Source organism: Dipodomys spectabilis, unplaced genomic scaffold (assembly GCF_019054845.1).
Source record: "Dipodomys spectabilis isolate Male_0828 unplaced genomic scaffold, ASM1905484v1 ptg000140l, whole genome shotgun sequence".
In the NCBI taxonomy this organism is placed as follows: Eukaryota; Metazoa; Chordata; class Mammalia; order Rodentia; family Heteromyidae; genus Dipodomys; species Dipodomys spectabilis.
Genome location: NW_024870817.1, coordinates 21,248,823 through 21,274,863, shown reverse-complemented (window position 1 = coordinate 21,274,863; position 26,041 = coordinate 21,248,823). Strand labels below are relative to the sequence as shown.

The following is a 26,041-nucleotide window of genomic DNA, read 5'->3' as shown; positions in this document are numbered from 1 at the left end:
AGGTTAGTTTGAAAAGTGAAGAGTAAAAATGATTTGATAGTAAACCAATGTAAGAAAGGCTGGCTGCTTGAGATCACTTTTTAATAGATGAGTTAGTTGACATCAAGCACATATCCGTTTTTTATTACTAATATTACTCTAAATGAGCTTCTACTGCATATACCAATTATGTGAAAGTCAGAAAATGTTAAAGAAGGTTGTGGAAGGGGAAATCCTAGGTCTGGTGGCTGTGGTCAAGTGCCACAGAATTTACACACATAGGTTGTTTTTGTGGTAAGAATGACAGTAGAACCAAACTGGGCTGATCCTGGAATAAAACAAATATTTCCAGGACAATAAAACTTCACATCCAAATCCTAGAAAATAGTACCAGTTATAGGAGCCTGAAATAAAATAAACATTTCTGTGACATAAAACTTTACATTCAAATCTTAGGAAGTAGTGCCAGGAATCCATACTAACTTATCTGAAAAACTGCTTTGTAAGGAAGTAAGTATGGTTGGTGAATATACTTAGATAATAGCACTTTGCCAGTGTTGAGAGGGGAGTGTTTTCAGAATCTTGTGGGTAGAGATTATTCCTTAGCCAGGCTGAACTAAGCTTGAAAGCTTCATTTTCAGTGTAGCTCTTAGGCTGTGGTCCTTCTAGTACACTGATAACATTGCCCTACACTTACAGATCTGATCTGAAGTGTTCTTATAGAAAAGTTTGTTACTGGAATTGAGACTGAACACAGAGAATCCAGAGCAGCCATCTAAATGCAAAGGTGCTGAGGGTGTTACAACTTTATATTCTGCTTTTGTTATAGTTCCTTCACTTAAAAACCTGCCTGGCTGGGTGGTGGTGGCTCATGCCTGGAATCCTAGCTACTCAGAAGGTTGAGATCTGAGGATTGTGGTTTGAAGCCAGCCTGATCAGAAAAGTCCCCTTGAGACTCTTATCTCCAGTTAACCACTCAAAAACCAGAAGTGATGCTGTGGCTCAAGTAGTAGAGTGATAGATAGCCTTGAGCACAAAGAGGCTCAGGGACAGTGCACAGGCCCTTAGTTCAAGCCCTGTTACCAACAACAACAACAAAACAACAACAATAAAACAAAACAAAACACCCAAAAGAAAACCCTGCTTGCACACTAAGAGCTTCATTACACTCCTGGTTTTTACCTTGTTCCTGTTGCTGACGTGATTTTTGCATCATGGCTAAGCCTGGAAAAACATATCCCTTTCTTGTCTCTCAAATTACAATAATCACAGAAGCCTGTCATTTAACAATTATATTGAAAATGTTTATATCCAGTTCTTTACTAATTGGCTAGTGGCTAAGAACCTTCCAGGCACTTATCCAGTGTAGCTTTCTGTGTTGGCATGCAGTGCCTTTCCCAGCTTTTCTGGAGAAGAGGCACTTTGAGGTACTCTTTGAACTCAGCTTTTCTTTAGTTGACCTAACTTCTTAATTGACCTAACTTCCTTTCTTAATTTACTTCCTCTCTTATGGTCAGTAATTATTGTTTTGGATATACTCTTAGAATTAATACTATATATAGCATATATAATATATTCTATATATATGTCTTATCATTAATTTAACTGGGACATATCATGTTAATATGTTTATTTGCAAAAAAAATAATTCTATCAGTTTTGTATACAAGTACTTTCTGCTAGAAGAGAGCCTCCTGACCTGATCCAGCCTGATCCCAACATAAGTACCATCTTAGATTCCTTTTATATTACTTGAGTTGACTTCTTGCCTTCTGTATCCCATGTTGTTTTCTTCCTATAATCCTTCATTTTGGCAGAGTGAACCCCAAGAAGCTTCCTGAGAGAGAGTGTTAGAAGTAATGTTTTGAAACTTGGATATCTAGAAATGTCTTTTTCTTTCCTATTCGCACATTTGATTGGTAATTTGTCAGACTATAAAACTCTAGGTTATAAATTATTTTTCTTTAGAAATTTGTATTATTCCATTTTCTTTTAGCCTCTGTTATTCTTGAGAGACAGAAGCTGTTCTGCTTGCTGACTCTGTGTGACTTTGTTTTCTTCTTTCTTCTTCACTTTATTTAGAAGATACTTTATTTTTCATCCTTATTGAAATATGTTTTCAGATCATTTGTGTGTATGCTGGTCCTGGGCTTGAACTGAGGGCCTGTGTACTGTCCCTGAGCTTTTTTGCTCAAGGTTAGCACTCTACCACTTGAGCCATGGCTCTACTTCCAGCTTTTTGGTGGTAATTGGAGATAAGAGTTTCAAGACTTTTCTGCTTGGGCTGGCTTTGAATTGAAATCCTCAGATCTAACCCTCCTGAGTAGCTGGTGGCCTGAGCCACCAACATTTGGCTCAGATAAATTCTTTAGAGTAGGGTTTAGTCAAAGGATATGTGCATTTTTTAAATTATGAATACATGCCAATTTACTAGTAGTACATAAAAGTGGCTTTTTCTCACACATCTGCTTTTGAATCTTTGACATTTTGTTAAGTAGGAGAAAAACAAAGGCGGAGGTAACAATGCTGGACAAGGAATTTACTCATTGCCTTACTTATGTAACTAACCCCTCTGTACAGCATCTCTACAATAAAATTAAAAAAAATTAAAAAACCCAAATAACTATTTTGCAGTTTTAATGTGCTTGTCTTTCCATATGTATATAGCTACTTACATGTCTGTTTGACATTCTTTCTCTTCCATAAGCTGTATGTTTAATATGTTTAGTCATTATTTTTTGGGTTATTCATCATTTTCATGCTAATTTATAAGAGCTTATTGTTAGGGAAGATTTTTCTATTTCTCTCGTGAACTTCAAATATTTTTTTCAGAACTGGTCTTTATATTTGTGACATGGATTAGATAGCAAAATTTATGGTAAATAGTGTACTTTTATTTTTATTTTAACTAGTTGTACAAAGGGGTTTCAATTCAACAAGTCGGTTAATGAGTACAGTGCATCTTGATCAGTGTCATCCCTTTCATCATTCTCCTTCAAAATTTTAAATATTTTCAAATGAGAAAGAAAATCCCATTTGCCTAACATCATCTTATATGATCATATGTACATAGCTATTGAGCTATTCTGCTCAGCTCAGATTCTTTTCTTTTCTTTTTTTTTATTGTGAAAATACCGTACAGAAGAGTACATTTTTTATCAAGCATTGTTGCCTCCTTTGTTTCCCCTTCCCATCTCACCCCCCCCAACAGAGTTGTAAAGTTCGTTTTTGACCTAACAGCTTGTACATTTCATTGTTGCAATGGGTCCACCTGTATCCCTATTTAAATGATTTGTTTTTTCCCTTCCCCTCCACAAATGATACCAACATCAAATACAGTGAAAGCAGGGGTTAGACCATGGGGGAGGGTCAGATTATTTTCTTATAACTTTAAAATATTATACACTTTATTTCAACTAATATGGTCCAAACATTTTGTTTATTGAATTATAATCTTTTTGTGTTCTTTTATTGGTATATATTAATTGTACAAAGCGATGTCATTGGGAGTATTTCCAGACACACCTATAATGTACTTAGGTCATATTCATTCTGTATTATTCTTTCTCAGAAGGAGACAATAGTAAATAAAATGATACCCTTTTAGTAATTTTTTTGTGCCAGTCCTGGGGCTTGAACTCAGTGCCTGGGCACTGTCCCTGAGCTTTCTTGATCAACACTAGTGCTTTACCATCTAAAGTCACAGCTCCACACATCTAGCTTTTTTGATGCTTAATTGGTGGTAAGAGACTCACAGCCTTTCCTTCTCTGGGCTGGCTTCCAACTGCCATCCTTAGATCTAAGCCCTCTGAGTAGTTAGGATTGCAGGAGTGAGCCACTAGCTCCCAGACCTTTTAATAATTTTTTAGAGTTTCATTATGGTATTTTCTTTTTTTCCATTATGGTATTTTCATTAATACAATTAAACTTTATTTTTATGTGCCTTGTGTTGTTTATGTAAAGAAAATATTTCTACTTGCAGTGTTCTACCCAAGAGTTCTTCTTGATTGTCAGAAGCCTGTATCAACTGAAGTCAGAATTTCAAGCATTAATACCTTCTGTCAATTCCCATGTGCAGTCAGACTTGCTCCAGACACTTATGTTAGAAATTCCTGAACTCCTGAATCCAGTGGAACATTACTTAAAAATACTTAATGAACAGGCTGCCAAGTAAGTGCTAGTTTCTTTCTTCCTTTCTACAAGTTACTGAAAATGCTAGACTCTCCCTTCTTCCTTCCCACCTATGAATGAAAGTAACAGACTCTCCCTTCATGCATGAATCAGTGCATTTGATATTGGATATATAGATTCTTAATCTCTGCTAGAGGAGTGATAGAATTGCTTGAATACATAAGTAATTAGAAATGCAATTGGTTACTAAGTGTTTTACCTGAGTCCTAAGCATGACACTTAGCTGTGTGAACCCAGCCCTTCCTTATTAAGTACAGATCTACTACTGCCAAAGTATTAGTGATGAAAAGTTAAAGCCCAAACAAAGTCACACAGTAGCAGTTTATTTGTAGTAGCAGAGATGGGCACCAGGTAATGCTATCCTCATCTTCTAGATTTTCATGGATAATGTGCCTTATGTTTATGAGAATTTGCAAAACCAAAGATATTCTTTCAAGGGTAGTCAGTTCATGATACCCCTCCAAGGCGTACTATGTGAAAGAAAAGAGAATGGACATTTTTACTTTAGATTTTCCAGATAAGTAAATGATTAATACTTAATTTTAGTTTCATCATAAGAATCACAAACTTACAAGATGAAATAATACTTGGATAAAATTTTTCAGCTCTTACAAGTTAAGCAATGTCCTTATAAGTATTTAGTGGCATATGTATTTAGTAGAATTAAAAATAATTTTCCTAACAACAAATCCTCAAAGAAAAAACTGCTCGATATGTAAGTGGCTAAAGACTTAAAGAGAAACTTCCCTGAAGAGGAAAGAAGAGTGGCCAATAGACACATGAAGAAATGCTCAACTTCTCTAGCCATAAAAGAAATGCAAATCAAAACAACATTGAGATTCCACCTTACCCCAGTTAGAATGGCTATAATCAAGAACTCTAATAACAACAGATGCTGGAGGGGATGTGGCCAAAAGGGAACCCTACTGCATTGTTGGTGGGAATGTAATCTTGTTCAACCACTCTGGAAAGCAATATGGAGGTTCCTCAAAAGCCTCCGCATAGAGCTCCCCTATGACCCAGCAATCCCACTTTTGGGCATTTACCCAAACAATCACAAACAAGGCCATACTAATGCTACCAGCACAACTATGTTTATTGCAGCATTATTTGCCATAGCTAAGATATGGAACCAACCCAGATGCCCCTCAGTAAATGAATGGATCAAGAAAATGTGGCTTATTTATACAATGGAATTCTATGCCTCCATCAGAAAGAATGACACTGCCCCATTTGTTAGGAAATGGAAAGTTTTGGAAAAAAAAAAGTAAAGTAAGAAGCATAGGTTCCATGGTTTCCCTTATCTGCAATAACTAGTATATGTCTAGGACAAGCAGCAAAGGTCAAAAGCTATGTACATATTACCATATAAGATGATATTAAGTGAAATGAACCCCAAGATAGGGATGCAAGTGGTTTTTTAGTGTTTTTTTGCTTTCTCACTATTGTTTTTAACGTATTTAAAATGTACTATGTGATATTTTTGTTTCTCTTATATGTTCCTCCCCCATGGTATAACCCCTGTTTTCATTGTATTTGATGTTGGTGCCCTGCATCTTGTATATACATCTTTCTAATTTGGGGAGGGGAAGAGAAATAACAAAATGCTGAAATAAGGATACAGGTTGAGCCATTGTAACAATGAGATATACAAGACACTATGTTGAAAAGGAACTTTACAACTTGGAGGGAGGGGGAGGGAGGCGTTAGGGTGGGTGGGAAGGAATGTTAGGGGAAAATCAAAGGAGGAGACAACAATACTTGATAGGAAATGTACTCATTACCTTATTCATGTAACTGTAACACCTCTGCACAGTATTTTTACAATGAAAAACATAAAAATAATTTTTCTGACTTTTAGCCCTGTGGGCTTTGATCATGTTCTAAAATATATTTGTTAACTGGTTTAATTAATGTGCTTCAATATGTGTATTTGTGTTTTTTCATATAATAGAACTGGGGATAAAACTGAATTATTCAAAGATCTTTCCAATTTCCCTTTGATAAAAAAGAGGAAGGATGAAATTCAAGAAGTTACTGACAAGATCCAAGTACATTTACAGGAAATACGAAGAATACTAAGAAATCCCTCCGCGCAATATGTGACAGTGTCAGGACAGGAGGTAATGTCACACATGCTTCTGTTTTGCATCAGCCTGCCTGAAGTAGAAAAGTTGTTTTAAAATAAATAAAAGTCTGAATGTAGTATGTTAGTGTCACTTCTTTTTATTTTGAAATCGTTTTGTTCCTTGGAAGTCTGTTGTAATAACTCATATGGTTGATAGAAAACATTTTGGTTTTTTTCTTCTTTTTTATTTTGTAGGATTTGGACTTATGCTTGCTAGGCAGATGTTCTACTGCTTGAGCCTCTCCCTACCCCTGGATAAGAAATAGTTTAATGATGATGTTTTTTAATCTCTTGATAAAGTCTTGTGTTATGGTGTTATCTCTTGATTTTCTTTCAGGGAATTTTTTTTTTTTTTTGGGTTGGTCGTAGGCCTGAACTCTGGGCCTGGACACTGTCCCTCAGCTCTTCAGCTCAAGGCTAGTGCTCTACATTTGAGCCACAGCCCCACTTCCGGCTTTTTCTGCTTATGTGGTGCTGAACAATCGAACCCAGGGCCTCATGCATGCAAGGCAAGCATTCTACCACTCAGCCACCTTCCCAGCCCTCTTTCAGAAAACTTTTTGTTACGAATAGTAACTTAGAAATTTCACTCGCTCAGGATCCAGGAACGAGAAGTTAGACTTTGGTCCTGGCTTATCGATGATGAAATGATAACCTTATCAATTCTCTTGGATCACATAGTGATTATATGGCAGCCCTTACCCTTGAAGTTGAGAGTATAATTACTAGTTAATAAACAATACTAGCCAAACATAGGCCTATGTGGTGTCTCATGCCTGTAATCCCAGCTATTCAAGAAAGCATGAGATCAGAAGAGCTGCAGATTGAAGTCCCCTCTCAACAGATAAGCTATGTGTGGTGTTGAGTTCCTGTGGTTTCAGCTTTGTGAAAAGAAACTCATTGGTAGGAGGATTGTTGATTCAGGCAAAGACTCTTTTGTAAAGCTCAAATACAAGAAGGCTGAAAGTGTGGTTCAAATGGCAGAGCCTTTGTCCTGCAAATGCAAAGCTCTAAGTTCAAACCCTTATACTACCAAATAAAAGAGAAGAAACCCTAGACTTGACAGTATTTATATATTATCTTCTAAGCATCAACTATGCTCTTGAAAGGAAAGGAGCTAGAGAATAAACTAGGATTTAGAAAATTCATAAATTAATAAAATTCATAAACTAATACTAAAAGGAAGGGGAATGACCAAAGGAAATAAGAAAAAAGATAGGCTAAGAAATAAGGAAGGTAGGTATAAGAAATAACAGGAAATACCCAATACAACAAATACAGAGCAAGGTAAAAAAAATCTAAGCAATAGGGAGATAAAAAAAGTCAAAAGACCCATTCATATTTTTTCTTTTCTGAGAAGATAGAGGATGGAGATGCTCCCTCTTCTCCTAGGCCTGCTGTTTTGCAGTTCACTTGGGTAACAGTGAGTTCTTTTCTCTCTGAAGACCAAACAGATTACACCAAACAGGGTTGTTTACACGGGGAGTTCCATCCACCTTTCCCTCCAGGACACAGACACTTCTGTGACCACTGCCTGTTCTCTTGTCTGCCAGTGTTCACTCACAGTGCCTACTCCATGACAGCTGAGCCCAAGCATGCAGGGATGAATGTCAGCGCACTGGAAGTGCCTTGTCTATGTGGGCATGTACATACCCTGAGTAAGCAGCTGCCTTTCCAGGGGTCTTTGGGCTCCTTGAGTGTAGAAAGCAGTCAGAGGGGAGGCAGGGTGCTCTGGCAGTTAGGCATGCATACCATGCGACTCTCAGTGTCTTGGTCACAGTCTGTCTCCTAGCTACCCTGCCCTTCTTCACACACTCCTGTCAAGCTCCCCTTCCAAGCTCTCACTTCCCCATGTAGACCTCTCTCCATAAGTGCTTCCATGTCACAAAAGCTAACAGGACTCACATGGATTTCTCAGGGTGGTGGCTTACTAACCAGTGGATGGGATGGGCTTTGGGATTTGAAGATACCAAAGCACAGAAGTTTTTCCTATCTTCAGTGGAAAGATCTAACTGCAAGACCTTTCTCAAGGTAATTGTCTGCCAGGACATTAGGGAGCAAGCCAGGAACTGCTTGGGGCCCCTTCTTTAGTTCTACTTGCTGCAAAGATCATAGATTCCCATTGCAAATGACATTTTTGCAGAGTGCAGGCTTTCTTTTTGCTTCAAGACCTACTTAAGGGAACTCTGCCCATTCCCTACCATTGGCTCAGCACCTGGTATTAGAGTCCTTTGCTTCATTTCAATTATTTCTATATACCACCTGGTCTCTGTCTACTGCTTCCTTTTGCACTCCTGTGCCTTCCTATGCCACTCTCTTCTTCATAGAGTCATACACTTGATTATTATTAACTTTTGCTTTTGGGCAGTAATGGGGTTTGAACTTGGGGCCTTCTGTTTGCTACGTAGGTGCTTTAGTACTTGAGCCATGCATGCAGACTGTTTTGCTTTAGTTATTATTTTTTGGATAGGGTTGGTCTCTCACATAGCTGTCATGACAAGATCATTGCCACCACTCTCAACTTGTTGATTGACATAGAGGTCTCATTAAACTTTTTGCCTATACTTGATTCTCCTGATTACATGCATGAGCCACCACACCCAGCCCATACCTGATATTTTGTTTCAGATTTCTGGTGATGTAAGAAGTGCTGGAGTAGCTCCAGTCCCCCATTTTTCCACTTCCCTTCGTTACTCTTAACTATGTCATTGAGTACAGCAGATTTATTACTATGTTTATACCTTTCTATAGACAAGGACATCGTTAATTCTGAAATTTTTGCTAAAGATGAAAATTCTTAAAATTAGCCATTAATGTAAAAATGTCAGTGTTTATATGAAAGGAAAATCAAACTCATAAGGAGATTGATACTACTAGTAGTATAAAATGTTATTCCCAAGGTTTTATGCATATCATATAAATGGATAAATGTAAAAAAAGTATAAATGTAAAAAAGAATTCCCATAACCATCTCTGAGGAGCTTCTGGATCCCATTCTCTATAAAACCAATTTTTAAAGTTTATTTCAACAGAGTGCTGTATTTTTTTTTTTTTTTTTGCAATTTTACAAGATGAGAGTCCCAAAATGATGTATAGCTAGTGCTAAAAATGAAAAGCAGAATGGAAGAGCTTGAGTTCACTCGTCTCCTGGCAGAGAAGCTGTGTGTACAACACTGTTGGATTTCTAAAGATAGGGTTCCTTTAAGTGCAACTTATTTCTTTTCATATGAAGAAAAATATTTTCTTATCGGCGATATCAAGGCTTTCTTTATGAGGATACTTTTAAATAATTCAGATTTCTTATTTAAAAACGATTACAAAAAGGACCTTCTGCTCAGAATAGAGCAAGGGCCATATATATCAAACTGGTGTTACATTTTATAATTAATATTTTAAATTTTTATGTGGGTAAGATTGTAAACTGGTCTGAGTAATAGAAGTCTTAAGATAAGTAGATACTAATAAATTAGAGATTGCTAGTGAAAAATCACCATTAAAATATGCACATGACAATCATATAAGCATGGACTCAAGCCCCATGTTAATATCCTTTATAATGAATTTATTACTGAATGTAAGTTCATAAGTTTTGGGACTTAGATTAATGAGATTTGGCTCTGCTGCCATATGTAAACAAAGTTACATTTATTTAGAATGTTTATGATCATGTTAATTGCTATATCAAAATTTTGAGGAAGTTTTCAAAAATGTAATGATTACTTACATAAATGTCTAAATGTTCATTTCTGTTTCTTTTAGTTTATGATTGAAATAAAGAACTCCGCTATATCTTGCATACCAACGGATTGGGTTAAGGTTGGAAGGTATGTTTCAAGTCCTTTTTTTTGTTTCTAATATGAATTATGACATTTGTATACTCATGTGCTACTGGATTGATAATAGCCACGTTCTTGAAGGTAAAGCAATTTTTTTCTGTTTGATTTTCTTATCGAGTTTTAAACCAAGGACATCAGTGAGTTAATCATATCAGATTTAAGACATCAAATTTAATCCTATATCAATGACTTAAAAATATTTCTAAAAGTACATCTCAGTTTTATACATTTGTTTTCCTGTTTTGTAAATTTTTGCTGTTACCCCTGTAGTTCAGAGTATACAAGGAAAAAAAAATCACTGAGGGATCTTTCAGTGTGAGATTAATTTGGTTGCTGAGCCATTTGATGAATGCTGGGCCTGACATTTCTTTTAAGAAACTGAAATTTCATTTTCTACCTCAGTGAACTTCACATTTCTTTGTAGTTAGTGCTTTTTTGGCACACAGTTATAATAGTCTTCACTTAAAAAAAAAATCTTGTAATACTAAGGCCTGAACCTAGGGCATTGTGCATGCCAGGCTAACACTGAGCCCTTTAAAAAAAATTTGTTTAGAAACAAGTTGAAGGTTAGCCTTCAAGTGATAATCCTTCTACCTCAGCCTCTCAAGTGCTGAGATTACAGAGCTGTGCTTCCATGCCTGACTAGAATGTTACTTTTGTAACTTATCATTAACTGATACACATAAATTAATAAAAATATTAGAGAAGCACATTGAGACTGCCTTTTCTTCCTTGATTAGCATTATTCCTCTAGAGGGGACTCTAAAGCAGCAGGGTCAGAAGATTGTGTACTGCTGTGAGAAGTACACTTTTGGAACACTTATTAGTGCTATTAGTTATATGTTTATGTGAGTAAGATAAAGATGTTTCATTTGCCTAAGATAACTTCAGAGAGATAAGTAGCTGGTGAAGGTGTGAAGGAACTCTGTGTTAGGGATGGAGGGAAAGTTTGACATGATGTGTGAATGGTTATTATTTTTTTGTTGCTGTTTTAACTAAAAAGCAAAAATTGTTTATTCCCTATTACGATAGCAACAGACACTGAGGGCATAGTGTGGGTTACTTTGCTCTAATGCTATCTTTTTTTACGGCTAGAAGTTGTACTGTTGATTTTAGGGTATGTTTTCTCTCTTGGCAGCCATCTTTTTCCTTATCTGCTTTTTATTAGCAATACTATAGCTAATAAATGGAAATATAACGAGGTATTACTAAAAATTACCTTACTCTAGAACAGTAATGGAAATGTCTTACACAATGGCTTTTGCCAGAAGAGAAAGCTATGATAAATATATTCACACAAAACTCTGGATAATGTAATTGAAAAGCAATAAACAAGGCACAAATCAGTGCCAGAATCTTTTTGACATTCCCTTACGTAAATTAGATGAACAAATAAGATGATGTGGAGAAGTTTCATTATAGTATTTTGTCTGTTTGGACATTAAGGCCTTGACACAAGGATTGGTTGAAAGATTATCAGTCAGATTTTGAATGTCTGGTAGCTTGCTAGATTAAATTAATATGGTAGTGTATTATAGGAGGGGAACAAACGAAGGTGCGAGTATCCTTGACTTTTCTTCTTATTGACCTATAGTAGCAGCAACAGTAGTAGCTACTACACTTGATACTTGCTGAGTACTTGTAACTAAGTACTGTGCTAAACACTCTGTGTGACCCTCTCCCTAGTACCTGGGAAGTAAGTACTACTGCAATCCCTACTTTAAACATGACAACAGGAATATGTATGTGTGTGTGTGTGTGTGTGTGTGTATGTAGAGAAAGAGAGAGAGAGAGTCCGAGTCCTTTCTATTTGTCCAAAGTCACAAGAGCTTGTAAGTGGCAAGATTGAGGCTTTAGTAAAGAATACTGTAGTGAACATGGTTGTGCTGGTAGCTTTAGTTTGGTCTGGTTTGTGGTAAATTGGATAAATGCCCAGCAGTGGAATTGCTATGTTTAGTGTTTTCAGGAACCTCCATACTGCTTTCCATAGTGGTTGAACAAATTTACATTCAGTATTGTTTACCATAGCCAAGCTATGGAATCAACTCAGATGTTCCTCAGTGGATGGATGCATGAAGAAAATGGAATTATATGCTTCCATCAGAAATAATGATACTGCCCATTTGTAAGGAAAAATTATATTAAGCCAAAGTAAGCCAAACCCAAAGACACATAGGTTGCATGGGTTCCCCCTCATTTGTAGTAATTAGAATGTGCCTATAAATTGAACACACAATGGATGGTAAAAGGCAAAAAAATTACACTTGGACATGGTAAACAGGATTCTAAACAAAGGAGGATATTCTTAGGAGAGAATCACAAAGGCTCAATGAACTCCAAGAAATGGAAACAAGAGATTATTTTTGAGGTTTTTAAAATTTTACTTTTGTGTATTTTTCCTTCCCCCTTTGTTGATGTTTTTGATTTCTGTTCTTTTGTATGTAAGTTTATCTGTTTTGGGGAAGATAAGGGGAAGCACAGATCAAGGGTGAACTAATACAGCAGTGATACTCACTAGACACTGTGCTGAAAATGAACTATACAACTGCTGGAGGAGTGGAGTCGAGGGAAAAAAAACTGGGAGAAAATGAGGGAAGAGGTAACTGTTCAATAAGGAATGTACTCATTATCTGACCTATATAACTGTGTCCACTCTGTATATCACCTTTACCATTAAAAAAAAAAAAGAGATTGAGGCCTTGCTATATATTCCCTTACTGGGGACCCTTATCAGCCCTCATTGTTTCCTGAAAATTCTTGATGTGGAAGTAGAGCTCCCACTCAAGACCAGAGGAGGAGCGTGTGGTATTTCTTCCCAGTCAGGGCTACTAAGCCCTGCAGAATTCTCTTCTTTATTTGGTTCTTGAATTCATGGATCATTGTTCTTTGTGCTAGGTTCTTGTTTTTTTTCTTCCCTGAAACCCGCCAAACATAAACGTATAAAATACCAAGAACAATATGAGCTTCACCAGTGTGTCCTCGCAGCTTTGCTACACCTTATTTTGTTGTATCTGTTTCGGTCTATTTTTTAAGCAGGAGTTTTCATTTAGCATAAGTTAAAGATAAAAGAAAACCTTTGCCTATGAAATACAAACTCTGAACTCTGACTTTACCATATGGGTATAATTTGAAATGAATTAAAAAGCTTTCTGAACAAAACCATATTCTTCATCATCAGTAGCTCAGGATCATGATCGAAGAATGTTCTCTGTTTATAGTTAGTTATGTTCAAGGCTCATCAATGAATAATAAGTAATGACTTTAATTTCCTGAAGTGATGGCATTACTGAGTCTTATAACCTTGATTTCCTACTTAAGTTGTTTTTTTTTTCCTCCTAGCACAAAAGCCGTGAGCCGCTTTCACTCTCCTTTTATTGTAGAAAATTACAGACATCTGAATCAGCTCCGGGAGCAGCTAGTCCTTGACTGCAGTGCTGAATGGCTTGATTTTCTAGAGTGAGTTCACAATGAAAAATATAATCTGACTTTTTGCTATGAGAAATAGACCGGAAAATCTTTCCATCAAAAAGAAAAGTAGAGACTACTGCTTGTGACCTGCTGTCAAATAGTTGAATACTTGTGTTCTTGGATTTTATTTCTAATCCATTGAAATGTATGCTTGTCTTGTCTTTAATGAGACAACAAAATGTATATTATTGTCAATGTACCAACATTTTGTTTTAGTGGTATCTAGTAGAGTCCACTTTTTGGAATTATGCCTCGAAGTTAACTTTCTTATTGAAGGATTAATGTCTCAGAGTTGAGCAAGTATAGATTAGTTGTGTTTTAATTATCTCTATTTAATTTTATTTCTTTATATATCCTATTTGCCTCCTGGATTTTTATTTATTTATTTATTATTGTGAAGGTAATATACAGAAGGGTTACAGTTACATAAATAAGGAAATGAGTACAATTCTTGTTGAACATTGTTTCCCTCTCTCATTCCACCCCCCCCCCCAACGCTATCCCTCTCTCCCAACTCACTCCCCACCAAAGTTGTAACGTTCATTTGCAACATAATGTCTTGTGAGTGTGACTGTTGCATTGGTTCATCTTTTGTCCTTTGTCTCACCATCTTTTCTGTGATTCCCCTTCCCATCCCACATCAGATAAACTTATGTACAACACAAAGGGTACTGAAAACAAACACAGTGACAACAGGGGGTAAATCAAAGGAAAAGTAAAAAACTAAAGAAAAAAGAAATAACTGCATTCAGTACACTATGAAAAAAGAAAACCTTCTGTTTCCATATCTTGTAGTTCATTTCAATTAGCATTATTTTATAAGATCATATGTACATAGCTATTGAACTATTGTGATCCTTTGCTAGGATTATCCTAGACATTTACTAATTATTACGTATGAAGGAAACCAGGCAGCCTATGTTTCTTTGGGTCTGTCTTATTTCACTTCATATGATTTTTTCCAAGTCTATCCATATTCTTACAAATGCGGTGAGGTCATTCTTTCTGGTGGAAGCATAAAATTTCATTGTATACATAGACCACATTTTTTTGATCCATTCATCCACTGAGGGACAGGTTGAAAATTGAGATGGCCATTTATACACCTTTCATCTAGATGTAGCACATGTTAACTTTTTGCTGCATTTGTTTTGTATCTCCCATTATGTATTTGTATATATAGTTATACATACACAGACATACACAAACATAAAGAATAAATAGATATGTGCTTATACATATGCCATACATGCATGTACACATACACACTCATACACACATATACTATATAAATACAGACTTTCATTTCTGGACCATTTGGGATTTTAGACCTTATAGTACTTTGTCCCCAAAAGTGAAACATACATTTTCTAAAATTAAGGACATTTTTCTATATAACTTCAATACCCTTATCTCATCTAAGAAAATTTTAGTTAAAAAATTTGTATTTCCTATATATAATATATATTAGATTATATAGGTAAAAATACATATACACACATACATAAATATATGTAAAATTTTTTGAAAATGAAAAACTAAAGGTCAGGCATGATGGAGCATGCCTATAGTCCTAAACTTGAGAGACTGAGGCAGGAGGATTGTAATCTCCAGGCTAGCCTGGAATATGTAATGTAGCAAGACCCCCTGTCTCAAAGATAATAACTAAATAATTTAAAATAAAAGAAAAACAGCCGGGCGCTGGTGGCTCACGCCTGTAATCCTAGCTACTCAGGAGGCTGAGATCTGAGGATCGTGTTCAAAGCCAGCCTGGGTAGGAAAGACCGTGAGACTCCTATCTCCAATAAACCACCAGAAAACCGGAAGTGGCGCTGTAGCTCAAGTGGTAGAGCGCTCGCCTTGAGCTGAAGAGCTGAGGGACAGCGCCCAGGCCCAGAGTTCAGGCCCCACGGCCGACAAAAAAAAAAAAAGAAAAGAAAAGAAAAGAAAAACAATGAAGTGTTTAATTTAGAAAAAGAATGTGACTGCAATATAGCTAGAGCACTTGTATTTAGAACCCACTTGAAAGCAGCATTCATTATTATGTATACTGTTTATGGAGGTGCCAGATGGTACAAATATGGTGTCATAAGAAGATGATTAGATAAATGTACATACAAGATGCAGGGTAAGAGGGGAAAGGGAATAACAAAATGCTGAAACAAAGACACAGGATGATCCATTCAAACAATGACACTCACAAGACACTATTTTGGAAATGAACATTACAACTTTGTGAGTGGGGGGAGGAAGGGGAAGAGATGGGGGAGGTAAGGGGTAGTAGTAGGAGGTAACAATGTTCCACAAGAAATATACTTGTTACCTTCCTCGTGTAACTGTAACCCCTGTGTATAGCACCTTTACAATAAAATAAAATTTAAAAAATAAACAAATAATAAAAAAGAGAAAAAGAAAAGATGATTAATGCCAGACGCCGGTAGCTCACACCTGTAATCCTAGCTACTCAGGAGGCTGAGATCTGAGGATCATGGTTCAAAGTCAGCTGGGGCAGGAAAGTCTGTGAGACTCTTATCTCCAGTAAGCTGCTAGAAAACCGGAAGTGGTGTTGTTGATTAGGTGGTAGAGCGCTAGCCTTGAACTGAAGAGCTCAGGGACAGCACCCAGGCCCAGAGTTCAGGCCCCATGACTGGGGGTGGGGGGGGGGAGGATTAACTTCCCTAAACTTGTATAGACTGAATACTAGCCATACAAGGGTATTTTTCCCTCACTGGGGTACTAATTGCTGTGTATTAGTCATGCTGTTTTTGATCAAAATCTTTCAAAAATTTCAAGAATAAACTGCTGCGAATGAAATTCTTTCTCAAAACATTTGTCTCTAGTATTCTAAAAGATAGACTGTCAACATTGAGCAATAATCTCACTTGCAAATACTTTTAAAATTGCATAATAATATCTTACAAATAATAATATCTTAGCCAGGCCCAAAGAAACATAGGTCCCATGGTTTCCCTTATTTGCAATATCTAGTATATGTCTGAGACAAGCAGAAATGGTCAGATAAGTTGATGTTAAGCGAAATGAACCCCAAGTTAAGGACTCAAATTTTTTTCTTTCTTGCTATTGTGTCTAACATATTTATAAGATGATTTCTTTGTTGCTTTGTATGTCCCTCCCCCACGGTATAACCCCTGTTTCACTGTATTTGATGTTGGTATAATTTGTGGAGGGGAAGGGAAAAAACAAATCGTTTAAACAGGGATACAGGTGGACCCATTACAACAATGAGATGTACAAGTCGTTATGTCAAAAACGAACTTTACAACTTTGGCTGAGGGGGTGGGAGGACGGGGGTAGGTGAGGGGGTGGGAGATGGGAAAGGATGGTAAGGGGAAACAAAGGAGGAGGCAACAATGCTTGATAAGAAATGTACTCATTATCTTGCCCATGTAATTGTAACCCCTCTGTGTGGTATTTTCACAAAAGAAAAAAGAAATGTAGTTGCAAGTACAGTAAGTGTTTTCCATTCTTTATTAACCTCCTGTATCATTGAGTAACATTTGACATCAACTCTGGTCATCTTAGCAGCTTTTTGATACCCAAATGTCTTTATCTGCTTCCCTTAGACCCAACAATCTCTTTTGAGCAGAAATTGTTGAACTTTGACTTCAGCCTCAAGTTAGTTGATGGCATAGTCTTGATGACATAGTCACTAGGTTGCAAGTTGTCATGATTTAGTAGGTTTTTCTGATTATCTGTATTGCTCACTTGTCAGCTTCCCCTTCCCTCTTCTTCTCTCCCTTCCCCTCCTCTCTCCTTCCTTCTTCTCCTCTCTTCTCCCCTCCTCTCTTTTCTCCTCTTTCTTCTTCTCTCTGTGTCCCCTTTCCTCTCCCCCTCCCCCTACTACTTTCTTTCCCTCCTCTTCTCCCTCCTCATCTTTTTTTCTCTTTTTCCCTCACCTCTCCCTCCTCCTCTTCCTCCTCTCTTCCTCCTCCTTCTTCTTCTTCCTTCCTTCTTCTCCCTCACCTTATGACTGTACTTACTAACGGGTACTCTACCACTTAAACTGTATTCTTGGCACAGCTACTTGTGTTTCTAAGTATATATAATCTTTTTGTAGTTTGGCAGATGTAGGAGCTTAGGCAAACATCAAGAAGTTAAAGAAGACTTTTTAATGAATTTTGATGATTTTAAGATTTTGGTAGGTTTTTTTTTTGTTTATTCACACGTCTTACTTGACTGAGTGATATGCGAGAGAATGTTACTGTCTATATCCAAATCATTACCCAGCCCTCCCTGCTTTTTTTTTTTATTAACTAAAATGGTAATCACCAAAAATGAATGAAAATTACTCATTTCTATCCTGAAAATCAGAAGATCATCTAAAGCTGTCAACCTTAACCTCAGGTCTTGGTGGCCTGGACAGAATCTGAGAAGGAGGGACTGAGAGTAAGAAAAAAGTGACTTTTTTTTAGTGCCCAAATGCATTTACACTCACATTCATAGAAGCAAAGCAGAACATCAGATATGACTGCCCTCTGGCAAAAAAAGGGTAAAGCCATATGAATTAAGACAGAAAAATACAGGTAGGTTAGATTTAAATTAAACCAGAACAGGAAAGGCCTGGTCACTCTGCATATGTCAAGTGCTTTTTGGGGTGTGAGTGTATGTGAGTACACGTGTGCTTTTGCATCCATGTGCTGATTCTGGGGCTTGAACTCAAGGCCTGGGCACCCTCCCTAAGCAGTTTTGGTCAATGCTAGTGTTCTACCACTTGAGCTATAGTTCCACTTCTGACTCTTTGGTGGTTGATTGGAAATAAGAGTCTCTTGGACTTTCCTCCTCCTGTGGCTTCAAACCACAGTCCTCATATCTCAACTTCTTGAATAGTTAGGATTAAAGACAGGAGCACCTGGCTAGGAAGCATTTTTAAGGTAGTATCTAAAGAATGTTCAGCTGATGCTAGGGGTATATCCACTGTGTGTTTGGGGATTTGCCCAGATTCTTACACTCTTAGTGGATGTCATGCTGCTTGTTGTGCTGAAAAGTAGGTAAGTTAATTCATTATGCTTTATTCAATGAAGTATGAAGTGTACTATGTATATACTTTCCACATCACAGATAGTTAACACAAAAAAGAATCTCGCTTAAAATATTGTTTCTGGTATTTGGAAAATGTCATTTACATAGAATATTTTACCCTGATAATACTAGAAAAGTTCAAGAATATGTTTTTCTTTTAAATCAAAGATAAGTTACAGAGGACTCACTTATCATTGTAGTAACTTGCCCCGATTGTTTTCAAAGTAGGAAGCCCCTACAAGGTTTTTGTTTCAGCAAATAGAATAAAACTCAATATTTCTAGAATTGACACCATTAACACAGATATTTTTTGTCGGTAGTGGGCCTGTATAAATATGGATACAGGTGTTTTTATCATTTCTTACATTTCTGCCAAAATTATCCTATTATGTCACACCATTACGACAACATGTATAATGTTCCATTTGTGAAATGTACGTAATGTTCATAATGATCAATTTTGGATGGCTGAGATGTACCTAATTTTACTACAAAAGAGTACAGAATTTGATTTTTTAGTGCCCCAAATAAAATACCTTTTTTGGTTTTTTGTTTCTTTTCTTTTTTTATTGTGAAAATACCATACAGAGGGGTTACAATTACATGGGCAAGGTAATGAGTACATTTCTTATCAAGCATTTTTGCCTCCTCCTTTGTTTCCCTTTCCCATCCCTTCCCTCGCCCCCCCCCCCCCCCCCCCCCGCCAAAGTTGTAAAGTTCATTTTCGACATAACGACTTATACATCTCATTGTTGCAATGGGTCCACCTGTATCCCTGTTTAAACAATTTGTTTTTTCCCTTCCCCTCCACAAATTATACTGACATCAAATACAGTGAAAACAGGGGTTATACCGTGGGGCGGGGGGGGGGGGGGCATACAAAGCAACAAAGAAATCATCTTATAAATATGTTTGAAACAATCTCAAGAAAGAAAAAACATTTGAGTCCTTAGCTTGGGGTAAAATACCTTTTTAAGTAAAGAGAAAATATATAACTAAGCTTAAATCTTCACAATTGCTATGTGCTTACAAGAGATTTGGCAAATTTTTAAATAATTTAATGTCATAAATTATTCAAAAACTGGGAAATGATGGTTAATAATAACTCAGTTAAAGTATGAACATGGTTCAAGAGAAATGCCAAAATAAAATCAGCATCACTATCAGAAATGAGGGACAAAGGGCTAACAAATGCAGCATGGTACTCACTAGACACTATGTTGAAAATGAACTATATAACTTGTGGGTGAGGACAGAAGGGAAAATTAGGGAAGCAAGGGAAGAGGTGACATTGTCCCAAAAAAATGTACTCATTACCTGACTTATGTAACTGTAACCCCTTTGTATATCACCTTTACAAAAACAATGAGCAACACAACAATAAAAAACAAAAAAATCAGTACTTAGTAACCAGACCTTATGAAGGAGGCACACCTATGTTATTTCTTTCTTTTTTTTTTTTTTGGGTCCAGTCATGGGGCCTGAACTCTGGGCCTGGGCGCTGTCCCTCAGCTCTTCGGCTGAAGGCAAGCACTCTACCACTTGAGCCACAGGTAGTTAATTAGAGATAAGAGTTTAACAGATTATCCTGCCTGGCTGGCTTTGAACCGCCTCCTGAGTAGCTAGGGTTACAGGTGTGAGCCACCAGCGCCTGTCTAACACCGAAATAAATTTTAAAAGAGGGTTTTTCACTGCCTTCCCTTCCTAGATATCTTTCACTGTAAGGGATTATCTCCGCAAGGCTAGTATTTTATGTAGAAAACAGGCAATCCATCTTATTTCTAATTTATTACATCTATGCACAAAAATAGAAAAAGTGCTAGTCAGAGCTTCTTAGATTTGCACCATTAGGTGTGGAGATAGAAATGGTATCGCTTAGGGATGAGCTGAGAATATATTGTAGTGTTAAAGCCTTTGTCTAGCATGTGTGAGGCCCTGAGTTTGATCCTTAGCAAACCCTATTACCCTTTCCAGCTGCTGCCCACCCCCCCCCCCAACCCCCCCCACTCCAACCCAGCCAAAAGGGGTAGTTTGAATCTTGGTTCTGTTCTTTAATAGTTGTGTGATTTTAGCATAATATTTTTCTGAACTTCATTTGTAAAATTAAGGATAAGGATGGGTTACAAAGAAATAACATTGGTTGGGCCGGGAAGGTGGCTTAGTGGTAGAGCGCTTGCCTTGCATGCATGAGGCCCTGTGTTTGATTCCTAAGCACCACATAAGCAAAAAGAAAAAAGCCGGAAGTGGTGCTGTGGCTCAAGTGGTAGAGCGCTAGCCTTGAGCTGAAGAGCTGAGGGACAGCGCCCAGGCCCAGAGTTCAGGCCCCACGACCGGACTGCCCCCTCCCCCCACCCCTGACCAAAAAAAAAAGAAATAACATAGGTGTGCCTCCTTCATAAGGTCTGGTTACTAAGTACTGATTTTTTTGTTTTTTATTGTTGTGTTGCTCATTGTTTTTGTAAAGGTGATATACAGAGGGGTTACAGTTACATAAGTCAGGTAATGATTATATTTTTTGGGGACAATGTCACCTCTTCCCTTGCTTCCCTAATTTTCCCTTCTGTCCTCACCCACAAGTTATATAGTTCATTTTCAACATAGTGTCTAGTGAGTACCATGCTGCATTTGTTAGCCCTTTGTCCCTCATTTCTGATAGTGATGCTGATTTTATTTTGGCATTTCTCTTGGACCATGTTCATACTTTAACTGAGTTATTATTAACCATCATTTCCCAGTTTTTGAATAATTTATGACATTAAATTATTTAAAAATTTGCCAAATCTCTTGTAAGCACATAGCAATTGTGAAGATTTAAGCTTAGTTATATATTTTCTCTTTACTTAAAAAGGTAAAAAGTCCTTACCCTAAGATAAGGACTCAAATGTTTTTTCTTTCTTGAGATTGTTTCTAACATATTTATAAGATGATTTCTTTGTTGCTTTGTATATCCCTTCCCCACGGTATAACCCCTGTTTTCACTGTATTTGATGTTGGTATAATTTGTGGAGGGGAAGGGAAAAAACAAATTGTTTAAACAGGGATACAGGTGGACCCATTGCAACGATGAGATGTAAAAGTCATTATGTAGAAAATGAACTTTACAACTTTGGCCCTGGATGGGAGAGTAGGAGGTTGGGGAAGGGGAGATGGGAAGGGATGGGAAAGGGAAACAAAGGAGGAGGCAACAATGCTTGATAAGAAATGTACTCATTACCTTGGCCATGTAATTGTAACCCCTCTGTACAGTATTTTCACAAAAGAAAAAAAACAAAAAAGGTATTTTATTTGAGTCACTAAAAAAATCAAATTCTGGACTCTTTGTAGTAAAATTAGGTACATCTCAGCCATCCAAAATTGATCATTATGAACATTATGTACATTCCACAAATGGAACATTGTACATGTTGAAGTAATGTTATGACATAACAGGATAATTTTGGCAGAAATGTAAGAAATGATAAAAACACCTGTATCCATATTTATACTTTTCCTAAATAAGTCTTTGACTATAAGCCTTCTGAGATTTTTTCCACGTTATAGTTCTTTTGTTTTTGTTTTTTGGGTCAGGTCGTGGGGCCTGAACTCTGGGCCTAGGTGCCGTCCCTCAGCTCTTCAGCTCAAGGCTATCACTCTACCACTTGAGCCACAGCGCCACTTCCGGCTTTTTTTCTTTTTGCTTATGTGGTGCTGAGGAATCAAACCCACGGCCTCATGCATGCAAGGCAAGCGCTCTACCACTGAGCCACCTATGTTATAGTTTTAACCAGACAAGGATTTGAGGCAATTACCATTACCTTTTTAAAAATAAATGTAAAATTAAGTTATTCGTTATTAACAAAATTCCTGAAGATAGCTGAAAAGGGATTTTTTTTTTCTTTTCTACCTTTAACAACCATTTATTATAATGTCTTTTATCTGTGCAATCGGAACTGGACATTAGGGCTGAAGAGATAAGTGATTTAGACAGACATGAGCTTAGCCTTCTAGAAGCTTCCAGTTTAGTGTGAGAGGAGTTGAAACTAGTGTTCCAGGTTTGGGCAGTAAATAATGAGCATCTAGGGAAGTGATCCATCTGAGTAGATCATAATGTTATTGGAGCTGAAGGAAATTGATTTTTCATTTCAAATGTTTAAGTTGAAATATGATAAGATGTACTATAAATATAGTGTAATATAGTATATATAGGTAATATAGTATAAATAGGTAGACATCCTTATGTAGTTGCTGTTTTAGATCCATGTAACTCTCCCAGGCCAAGCAGAAAGAAGCCTCAGTAATCTGTTCTCTCCTCTCTTACCTGTGATGTTTGCCTGCTTGTTTTGTTTGTATTTAGATTCGCTAGTAAAGCAGTTCTTTATTGGATAACTTTTATAGGTCTCAGAAATGAACTTTCTCCTTTTGTTGTTGTTGTTTCTGTAGGAATTTCAGTGAACATTATCAGTCTTTGTGTAAAGCAGTACATCACCTAGCAACTCTTGACTGCATCTTCTCCCTGGCCAAGGTTGCAAAGCAAGGCAATTACTGCAGGTAATATGTTTTTCTATATTTCCATCTTTATTGTTGCTTTAGATGAAATGTTAATGTTAATCCACTTTTAGTATCTTCACTATAAATTATTACAAATATGTAAGACTGATGGTAAAGCTGAATGTCATACATCTGTAGCTTTGTTTGTTTAGTATGACTTTTGGAACAAATATTTTATTTAAAATATTTATTTATTGTTGGTCATAGGGCTTGAACTCAGGGCTTTGGCACTGTTCCTGAGCAGTTTTGCTCAAGGCTAGTGCTCTATGACTTTGGGCCACAGTGCCACTTTCAGTGTTATTTGGAGGCAAGAATCTTATGGGAACTTTTCTACCTTGTCTGGCTTTGAATTGCAATCCTCAGATCTCAGCCTCTTGAGTAGCTAGGATTACAGGTGTGAGCCCCCAGTGCCTGGCTTTAAATGTTACATATTAAAATTTACATGGGTAACATTTTTGTAAAGTATAGGCACTCATTTTATCTTTAATGTAGACACTCCATGTTTAACTTTATAATCATAAAAGTTTGATTAACAAAAATTTAATAACAAATAAAAGGACTGAAGGAAAGGGATAGATTGCTATGATCTTTTCTGTCCCTCCTTTTGTTGAGAGACCAAATTTTTTCCACTATTATGAGACAGAGTCACACTAAAGCTGGCCTCAAACTCATGGTTCTTCTGCTTTATCCTCCTGAGCACTGGATTACAAGGAGTACCACCACACCTCACTCACTTAATGATACTAGCTTCTAAGCATTCCAGCATGGTTCATTCTTCTTTTCATTAAAGGTGTTAGTTTGAAATGGAACTAACTCTAAATTGTAGCTCTAATCTTTGAACAAATTGTCTACCTCCCAGAAGCTTCAGTGTGTGTGTGTGTGTGTGTGTGTGTGTTGTGTTAGTAGGACTTCTTTCTGGGGGTATAAGACTTGTAAAGTGAACTTTCTCTCATGAGGTCTGTTTTTGAGTGAGGCAGAGAATTGGCTACAGCCTTTGCACTTAGTGTGTGTTTAGATAAAGTTCTTCCTATTGAAAAATTAATTTCTACATGGTGTCTCTCCTGATGCTTCTTAAGTGGCCTTCTGCCATAGGTGCTGCTGGACATTTGTATGATCATGTAGTTGGCTCCCTCATAGCAAGTAAAGTTGTTTGCTTGCTTGTTTTAATAATTTTTTTAACAATGAAAAACCGTCTTGTTTCCATTTCCTGGACTTTTTTCAAGTAAGGTTTTTTTTATGTACGTATGTGCATGGACATCTATATGTACAATGAAGTAATCTATCTGTCTGTCTGTCTATTTATCTACTTGCCTACATATTGATAATCCCTTTTACAGTCATACATACTTTACATGTGATATAATAATAAACTTTTAACCCATCTTTTGTCACTAAGTAGTCATGTATCCTTAGATGTCTTCATATGTAGCAATGTGAGAAGTAAGGTTTGCATTGCTAAGATTGAATCTTCAAGTTCTAGGAATTTTTTTTTTATTGCATTTTAAAATGGTTATTGTGCTGGATGTTGGTGGCTCACACCTGTAATCCTCACTACTAAGGAGGCTGAGATCTGAGGATCATAGCTCAGAGCCAGCTTGGGCAGGAAAGGCTGTGAGATTCTTATCTCCAATTAACCACCAGAACAACCAGAAGTGTTGCTGTGGCTCAAGTGTTAGAGTGCTTGCCCTGAGCCCAAGAGCTCAGGGACAGCGCCAGGCCCAGATTTCAAGCCCTATGACTGCCCTTCTCTCCCCCCCCCCCAAAAAAAAAATGTTATTGTAAAGATAAGGTATTGAGAGATTACAGTCACATAAGTCAGATAAAGAGTACACTTTCTTTTGAGCAATGCCACCCCTTCCCTTGTTCTCTCCCAGTTTTCCCTCTCGTTTTCCCCACAAGTTGTATAGTTCATTTTCAGCGTAGTGTCTAGTATCACTGCTGCATTTGTTTACTCTTTGTCCTACCATTTCTGCACCTTCCTTACCCCTCCAAAGACAGATAAATGAACAAACAAGACAAAAGGAAACGAAAACAAAAACAGCAACAAAGGAAAAAAACCTCTTGTTTCCATTTCCTGGAGAACTTTTTGATAAATATTATTTTATATGTTCAGATGCACATAGGTACTGGGCCTTTGTGTCCCTTTCCTAAAAAATATAAGAATTTGTTTTGTGGTATAATTTCACCAAAGTCTGTTTGAAGAGTAAAAATATATTCCTCATTTAATCACAGTACAACTAACTATATGATTACTTTCTAGACTCATCAAATTTAAAACAATATTTTGAGAGCAAGTTTGGTCTTAGATTCTATAGTCACGTATTCTTCTTGCTCTTTTGGCCTCTTGTAGTATATAGAGTATATAAGTACACACACACGCACATACACACATATATACATACCCACACATATGTACACAAAGAAGCCCCTTGATTGGCATAAGCACAAGTAAAATCTCCTCATAAGTCATGCCCTTTATATCAGAAAGCCACAGGTTTGAGTTAGTAATTTAATAACTGATCTTAAAAGTTATGTAAGCTCTCTGAACTTCCAGAAGGGTCAGGCTCATAATAAGCAATTTGTAATAGAAGCTATTATTCTTCACATTTGTTTATCTGAAAATCAGAATGAATGCATTGGATATTATAAAACTTCCTTATCTTTAATAAAAAAGACCTAAATTTAATCATTGTTAGTATTTTAATTCTTCTAAAAACTAAGTAGGTGGTGGCATTATAATCCAGTACATGGGAGTTTTGTAAGTAAGCTTGAAATCTAAGAAATATGTGTGTGAATTTCAGACACATAATATTGGTTTAAAATTCATTTGGAGCTATTACACTTCGTCTACATTTTTATAATTGTCATCTTT

General features: G+C 36.8%; 1 protein-coding gene across 5 annotated transcripts in view; it reads left to right on the top strand.

Annotated features, from left to right (window-relative positions):
- Positions 1-26,041, top strand: part of Msh3 (mutS homolog 3) — a 155,138-nt gene that overhangs the window by 73,070 nt on the left and 56,027 nt on the right. For 4 of the 5 annotated variants that reach the window (XM_042690870.1, XM_042690869.1, XM_042690868.1 and 1 more), the window contains 5 exons: positions 3,962-4,149; positions 6,125-6,293; positions 10,058-10,122; positions 13,474-13,590; positions 23,062-23,169. In XM_042690870.1, coding sequence (XP_042546804.1) covers positions 3,962-4,149; positions 6,125-6,293; positions 10,058-10,122; positions 13,474-13,590; positions 23,062-23,169 — 647 coding nt within the window. The remainder of the gene's footprint in view (positions 1-3,961; positions 4,150-6,124; positions 6,294-10,057; positions 10,123-13,473; positions 13,591-23,061; positions 23,170-26,041) is intronic. The other variant, XM_042690871.1, reaches the window with a different exon arrangement.